The 8,170-nt window shown below is 44.7% G+C and overlaps 1 protein-coding gene across 2 annotated transcripts in view; it reads right to left on the reverse strand.

Moving 5' to 3' along the window:
* UMAD1 (UBAP1-MVB12-associated (UMA) domain containing 1) overlaps positions 1 to 8,077 on the reverse strand; it is a 36,212-nt gene extending 28,135 nt beyond the window's left edge. The window contains exons 1-2 of one of the 2 annotated variants that reach the window (XM_056518930.1): positions 7,945 to 8,077; positions 5,979 to 6,082 (exon numbers count right to left, since the gene is read on the reverse strand). In XM_056518930.1, the coding sequence (XP_056374905.1) occupies positions 5,979 to 6,060 (82 nt within the window). In that variant the 5' untranslated portion in view covers positions 6,061 to 6,082; positions 7,945 to 8,077. Of the gene's footprint in view, positions 1 to 5,978; positions 6,083 to 7,764; positions 7,816 to 7,944 lie in introns of those variants that run through there. The other variant, XM_056518931.1, reaches the window with a different exon arrangement.
* Positions 8,078 to 8,170: the final 93 nt, after the last annotated feature.

Consider the following 8,170-nt stretch of genomic DNA (forward strand, 5'->3'; position numbering starts at 1 on the left):
CCTTTTTGTCTGGTAAAATTTCAATAAAGCTTTGTTGAATTAGAAAAAAAAAAATCGTAATCTTTCCAGTACTTATCAGCTCCTATTTGCTCCACAGGAAGTTATTTTCTTTTTGAATTTCCTTTTCAATCTCACCATAGTGCTCTCTGCTGACACCTCTGTCCATTTTAGGAACTGTCCAGAGCAGGATAGGTTTGCTATGGACAGTTCCTAAAATGGATAGAGGTGTCAGCAGAGAGCACCGTGGTCAGACAGAAAGGAAATTCAAAAAGAAAAGAAATTCCTGTGGAGCAAATAGCTAATAAGTACTGGAAGGATTAAGATTTCTTAATAGAAGTAATTTACAAATCTGTTTAACTTTCTGGCACCAGTTTATTTAAAAAAAAAAAGTTTTCCACCCGGTGAAAACCTTTTTTCTTTTAAATCAACTGGTGGCAGAAAGTTTAACAGATTTGTAAATTACTTCTATTAAAAAATCTTAATCCTTCCAGTACTTATTAGCTGCTGAATGCTACAGAGGAAATTCCTTTCTTTTTGGTACACAGATGACATCACGAGCACAGTGCTCTCTGCTGACATCTCTGTCCATTTTAGCAACCATGCATAGCAGATGTATGCTAAGTGCAGCATGATGGCTCAGTGGTTAGCACTGCTGCCTTGCAGTGCTGGGGACTTAGGTTCAAATCCCACTAAGGACAACAATAAATAAAGCGTTATTATTATTATAATGACGTCAGCAGAGAGAACTGTGGTCGTGATGTCATCAGAGAGGATTCCAAAAAGAAAAGAATTTCCTCTGTAGTATTCAGCAGCTAATAAGTACAGGAAGGATTAAGATTTTTTAATAGAAGTAATTTACAAATATGTTTAATTTTCTGCCACCAGTTGATTTAAAAGAAAAAAGGTTTTCACCAGAGTACCCCTTTAATCTCTTACATGCCATAGTGAAATCCTAAACACTGTGTGAGAGGATCTGTTGGGCTCTGTGACCCCTTGGCCGCTCAGGATCACACTTGCCAGGTTCGCTGCAATGTATCTGCCGGTATACATCATAATGCTGGCAGGCATAATACAGTGCACTAGGAGAGTAGTGCGGTGTATTATATGAGGGATCCGAAGATCACTGCTGAAAGTCCCTTATGGGGACTGTGACTACAGAGCTGGTTTTCTTTGTAACAATTCTAAAAAGTGAATGCATCATCAGGGCGGCTCAGTACTTGCCTTGGACATGTCCCCTTCCTGAGCAGTGGATGTCAGAATAAGTGAGCAGCAGAAGTGAGGGATTTGTGAGCCAAATACAGAAGCTAGACACATAATAAAGACATGTAAAGGGGCGTGGCTCAACACGGCATGTGAGCGGCGGCTAGAGCGCAGAGCTCCGCTGAGAATCCGCCCTTTAATCCTGACTTTGGCATAAAGCTTTGCATTTAACATCCCCACCTGTCTGTGAGGTGCCTGGAGCAAGCATTCTTCAGGATGGCCGAGCGCAAGAGAAACAGGAAGACCCAGGGGCCGCCGGAGAACAGCAGGGACGAGTTCCCTGAGGACCCGGCATCATCTTGCCCGGAGGTCCTAGGTGTTGCGGAGTGCCTGCAGTGCTTCGCCCGCATCACTGAACAGACTGCCGGGGCCGCGGTACCTACCTGGGGTGAAAAGGAGGAGGAGGAAGCTGGCTGGCCGGCTGCTGACACGGGTGGCTATGCCGTTGGGGATCTGGGGATCTTTCACTCCTTTTATAGTTCCCTTTACTCCTCATCCTCTAGGGTGTCCCCTGAGACTATAATATCCTTTCTGGGAGAGTTGCCCCTTAGTCCCTTGACCTCATTTCAGTCCTCGGCGCTTGAGGCTCCTTTGACAGCTGAGGAGGTGTCAAGGGTTATAAAAGACTTACCCTCTGGGGTAAGATGGACTGGTGGGGTATTGGTACAGGGTGAATGAGGAGAAATTGGTTCCTGTCGTGCCCCCTTCCCATAGACTTTCGTTGAGAGGGCGGGCGTGAGGTCACGAGCGGCGGTCCTGAACACGGAAGCCCGCACACAGCGTTCAGAACAATAAACTTCCGGACGCTGGTGAGCGGAGCTCCAGGAGCAGGGCAGCGGAGTACCCCTTTAAGGGAATTTCTAGAGGACCCCTGACGGAAAAGGTATTCATGTATGCAGATGACACCCTGGTATATTAAGCGGATGTGGAGGGCTCCCTGTGTGCTCTGTTTGATCTTCTGGATAGATTTGGTGAGGTCTCGGGCCTTAGAGTTAATTGCGCTAAATCGTCTATTATGTCCCGGCGGAGGGGTTCTGCCTTCTACATTGCCCAATGGTCTACAGGCTGTATCTCGGTATAGGTATTTGGAAGTGGAGGTGTCTCCTCGCATTTCTGAGTTTATGACCCTTAATTTAGACCCTCTTCAGGAAAACACAATTACACGTCTACAGGCATGGGACTCCTTGCCCTTATCTGGCAGGATTAAAGGGGTATTCCGGGCAAAAACATTTTTAGCCCCTATCCAAAGATCCACGATCTCCCTGCAGCACCCGCATTCTATGCGGGGCTACGTCTCTAGTTTCGGAAACCTATGGGTTTCCGGGACTGGGGACGTGACATCACGTCAACACCCCCCTCCATTCATGTCTATGGGAGGGGGCGTGACGGCAGTCACGCCCCCTCCCATAGACATGAATGGAGGGGGCTTGGCGTGACATCACCTCCCCAGTCCCGGAAACGAAACCCAGAGGTTTCCCCTATCCTTTTGGATAGGTGATAAAATGTTTGTGCCCGGAATACCCCTTTAACATTTTCAAGATGATCTTCCTCTCGAAAATTCTATATATTTTTCATTGTCACCTATTGTTCCCCCTCAGGGTTTTTTTTTTGGCTAAACTGAACGGAGCTCTGAGATCCTTCTATTGGCCGGGTAAACCTCCGAGATTGGGACAGGCACTGCTCCAGGCACCAAAACAGTGCGGAGGACTTGCTGCTCCTAATATGCATAACTATTTTCTAGCTTCACAGCTGGTTTATGCGGCCTGGTGGATCGACCTGGATCTCTCTAATCCCTTCCCAGCCCTGGCAGGGGCACTCATGGGTTCCTATGAGACACTGACTAATGTATTGTACAGGTTATGCTTCCTCTTCGGCGGTATGGTCGGTGCTTTCTGGGCGCTTTCCTCAGCCGGTAGTTTCTCCCCAAGCACCCCTGTGGGGTAACCCTCATTTGGACCACCTGCGGGAGTTGGAGGCAGACGGGTTTTGGAGCTCACATGGAATCAAATTTGCTATACATTTGTTTCTGCATACGTTTCTGCACAGTTTGGTTCCCTGGAAGTTACCCCTGTGTTCATTGATTTGGAGTTGCTCCTGGGGACCGCCGACCTGTCTAAGCCCCTCACTCAAATTTATGCCTTGTTGCAATCGGTGGGTCCGGATCCGTGTGCTATTGCGCAACTAAAGCGGGTTGATGATATTCCTAGTCTCTCGGAGGAAATGTGGAAGGAGGTGGTTAAGACGTATTACTCTACGGTGGTTAGTGCCCAAGACATGCTCATTCAGTCTAGGTTTGTTTTCCACTTACATTATACTCCCGTTAGACCAGTGTTTCCCAACCAGGGTGCCTCCAGCTGTTGCAAAACTACAACTCCCAGCATGCCCGGACAGCCTTTGGCTGTCCGGGCATGCTGGGAGTTGTAGTTTTGCAACAGCTGGAGGCACCCTGGTTGGGAAACACTGCGTTAGACTACACAGTATGGGGGTCTCGGGGTCGGATGTTTGTTTCAGGTGTGGGAGGGAGAGAGGCACTTTTTTTTGCATGCGGTGTGGCATTGTTCCTGTGTTATGCCCTTTTGGAGAGAGGTGTTACAATTCCTATGTGATCATTTGGTGTTTCCGTTTGTTTCAACACCGGAAGTTTGTTTGTTGGTTTAGTGACGGGCTCTTATAGGCGAATATTGATTTGTTTTCTCCTGTTTTGTGCACGTAAAGCACGTAAGGTAAGTGATGGCCTGGAAGGACGGGTCTTCCCCTCCTATTTCCCGATGGATTGCCCTGGTAAATAGATATGTTCCCCTCCTATTATGCCCTGTACGCGAGTTGTAGATGTCCCAAGAAATTCGATAAGGTGTGGGTGCCGTGGATGATGTTGGATGTTTCTACAGATCCTCCGATTCTTGGGGCCTCCAAGTCTTAGTGCAATTAAAGGGGTGGAAAAACTTTTTTTTTTTTTTTAAATCAACTGGTGCCAGAAAGCCAAACAGATTTGTAAATTACTTCTATTAAAAAAATCGTAATCCTTCCAGTACCTTTTAGGGGCTGTAAACTACAGAGGAATTGCTTTTCTTTTTGAATTTCTCTTCTGTCACGACCACAGTGCTCTCTGCTGACCTCTGCTGTCCGTCAGTGGTTGAGCTCCTCCTTCAGATGGAATTCAGAGCGAGTGACAGTTCCTAAAATGGACAGCAGAGGTCAGCAGAGAGCACTGTGGTCGTGACAGAAGAGAAATCCAAAAAGAAAAGAATTTCCTCTGTACTATACAGCCCCTTAAAAGTAGTGGAAGGATTAAGATTTTTTAATAGAAGTCATTCACAAATCTGTTTAACTTTCTGGCACCAGTTGATTAAAAAAGAAGAAGAAAAGAATAAGAATAAGCAATAAGAGCAATCCGTCTTCCAAAAGATCATATGGCATTATCATTTGGTGGGTAAAGGGTATCCCCGCTGAGAACAACCAACACCAGTAGCACCACAATCATAGACACAACCAATCACACACATAACATCCTAGGAGTTCACCATTCATCCCATTAAAGGCAAGCAAAAAGAAAATTAGCCAGCACAACAACCTAATACACGGGTGCACGCTGCTGTGGCAGATACAGAGTATACAAAAAGGAAGATTGCAGCAGCACACATTGGTCAAAAAATTTTGTATACTCTGTATCTGCCACAGCAGTGTGCACCCGTGTATTAGGTTGTTGTGCTGGCTAATTTTCTTTTTGCTTGTATTTACTACACAGGGGGAATGGCACCCTCTTTAGCTGTGCACCCCTCCCCCTTTCTCACAGGTGGTGTTTTAAATTGTATATGGATCCAGCATGTCACCTAGTCAGAGGCTATATGCCCAGCAGAGGTGAGTTGGTATCTGAGTGTTAGGCTCAGAATGTGTGTTAGGCTCCCATCCTGAATGAGGCCACTTCCCCGTGGTGGATGGGGGACACGTTTTTGATCAAAAAAGTGTGCTAAGAGCCTCAATTTTTTGAACAATGTGTGCTGCTGCAATCCCCTTTTTTGTATACTCTGTATCTGCCACAGCAGCGTGCATCCGTGTATTAGGTTGTTGTGCTGGCTAATTTTCTTTTTGCTTGCCTTTAATGGGATGAATGGTGAACTCCTAGGATGTTGTGTGTGTGATTGGTTGTATCCTTGGTTGTGGTGCTACTGGTGTTGGTTGTTCTCAGCGGGGATACCCTTTACCCACCAAATTATAATGCCATATGATCTTTTGGAAGATGGATTGCTCTTATTGCTTATTCTTACACCCTGTCTTATTGACCGTTTTGTAATTTGGTACTGGTAGGGAGGTGGGTGTTCCTCTTGGGGCTGTTTGAAGTGCTTATTGTGAATTTTTCGTTGAAAACTAATAAAGATATATTTAAAAAAAAAAAAAAAAGGGATAATGAATGGATTAAGTGTCTCCATATTGGGATGTTTCTATTGACAATGGGCAAAGTAGTGACTCAACCTTTTGGTGGAAGTCATAAGCCAGAAGCCCCTATAACAGTGTTTCCCAACCAGGGTGCCTCCAGCTGTTGCAAAACTACATCTCCCAGCATGCCCGGACAGCCTTTGGCTGTCCGGGCATGCTGGGAGCTGTAGTTTTGCGACAGCTGAAGGCACCCTGGTTGGGAAACCCGGCCTATAAGATGTCAATATACCATAGTATATGCTATCCCCTAAAAGTCCATCACTCTCCCTATAACAACCACTTACCCAGGAAGACAAAACCATCGTTCTCTTTATCGGCTGCCGGATTCTTCTTTGTATCTTGGCTTTTCCGTAAGAAGTTGAACATTGTCGGTACTTAGGCGTTGGCCCTACAAAAAAAGTAAAAAAATAAAATAAAAATTCAAAATACAGTTAAAGAGCAAATGAAACAGAATTTTGTTTATATCAGCTGGTGCCTGAGAGTTTTACAGATGTGTAAATTACTTCTATTTAACCCCTCAAGGACATGATATTTTTATTTTATATTTTGCATTTTCGTTTTTTTCCCCTCCTTCTCTTCTAATAGACGTAATGCACTGCCATACGTTATATATGGTAAAATCTGATGACAAGTAATTTACAAATCTGTTTAACTTTCTGGCACCAATTGATAAAAATAAAAAAAATTAAATAAAAAAAAAATGTTTTCTACCGGAGTATCCCTTAAATTTTTTACATAGGTTTGCTGCGCATTTACTGTAGTTTATTTAGTTACACTGATTTACACAGCATTGAATGGACAACAAAAACTGTGCATGTGAATATAGAACAGTGTTTCCCAAGCAGGGTTCCTCCAGCTGTTGCAAAACTACAACTCCCAGCATGCCCGGACAGCCGTTGGCTGTCCGGGCATGCTGGGAGTTGTAGTTTTGCAACAGCTGGAGCACTCTAAAAAAAAAAAAAAATTTGGTTAAAGGGGCACTTCGGTGAAAACCTTTTTTCTTTTAAATCAACTGGTGGCAGAAAGTTAAACATATTTGTAAATTACTTCTATTAAAAAATCTTAATCCTTCCCTTACTTATTAGCTGCTGAATACTACAGAGGAAATTCTTTTCTTTTTAGAATGCTCTCTGATGACATCACGAGCACAGTTCTCTCTGCTGATGTTATTATAATAATAATAACGCTTTATTTATTGTTTTCCTTAGTGGGATTTGAACCCAAGTCCCCAGGACTGCAAGGCAGCAGTGCTAACCACTAAGCCACCATGCTGCCCTTAGCATACATCTGCTATGCACGGTTGCTAAAATGGACAGAGATGTCAGCAGAGAGCACTGTGCTCGTGATGTCATCAGTGTTCCAAAAAGAAAGGAATTCCCTCTGTAGCATTCAGCAGCTAATAAGTACTGGAAGGATTAAGATTTTTTAATAGCAGTAATTTACAAATATGTTTAACTTTCTGCCACCAGTTGATTTAAAAGAAAAAAGGTTTTCACCGGAGGACCCCTTTAACCAAGGAATAGAAAAGCAGAGCTAATCCCCCCACCCCTAAACAGCGCCCACCCCTGTCCTCAGGTTGTGTGCGGTATTACAACTTGTCTCCATTCACTTCAATAGAATTGAGCTGCAATAAAACAGGTGCGGTATTGCAGCTCAGTCCCACTGAAGTGAATGGAGCCAAGTTGTAATACCGCACCCAACCTGAGGACAGGGGTGGGCGCTGTTTTTTGGAAGACACTGGCTCAGTTTCTCTAATCCTGGATAACTCATTTATAGCCATACACGAGCCAGTATAAGTCTTACGTTCTTATGGCCTGACAGGAAGAACTATCATAGTAACTGACAAACAAAATGAGGAGGGGTAAGAGGTTTATGTGTGTTCCTGATGTTGTCACGGAAACAGTTTTAAGTTTAGTGACTAGATGGCGACTTTAGGTGCGACATTATCAGACGTATAGGTTGACTGTAACTTTGGAGAGATGTCAGCCATACGCCAACCCACCCCCACCCCCCCAAAAAAAAAATTAAGGCGAACTGGGCTGTTTTTGCGCTTTTTTACAAGTTCAATACCATTGCGAAGATGGAACGTATGGAACGTGAACGACAAAGAATGCGACAAAGATGAAGTTGGCAGAAATGGGAGATGGCATAGCAAAAATTGTCACCACAGAAGAGTTATAATAATTCTATAAGAGGATTCCAAACATTAGTCGCCATGGCAACAGCCCCAGACACCCCATATTCACTCACCTCAGTGCCACCCTGACAGGAAGCCCTGCGCACTATTGTAGAATCACCAGCCACGCCCCCTCCTGGCTATCACTCAGGTGACTGAACTGGTGACGTCACGTGTCAAAACAGACAAATAGCGCATACGCGCCCCCCCCCACCAAACGTCACAACAATAATCGCAGATTGTGATTGGCTGATCAGGCTTGGGGCGAGTGTGTAGAGCGGATGTGACGTCATCGTGTTT

Source organism: Hyla sarda, chromosome 5 (assembly GCF_029499605.1).
Source record: "Hyla sarda isolate aHylSar1 chromosome 5, aHylSar1.hap1, whole genome shotgun sequence".
NCBI classification, from domain to species: domain Eukaryota; kingdom Metazoa; phylum Chordata; class Amphibia; order Anura; family Hylidae; genus Hyla; species Hyla sarda.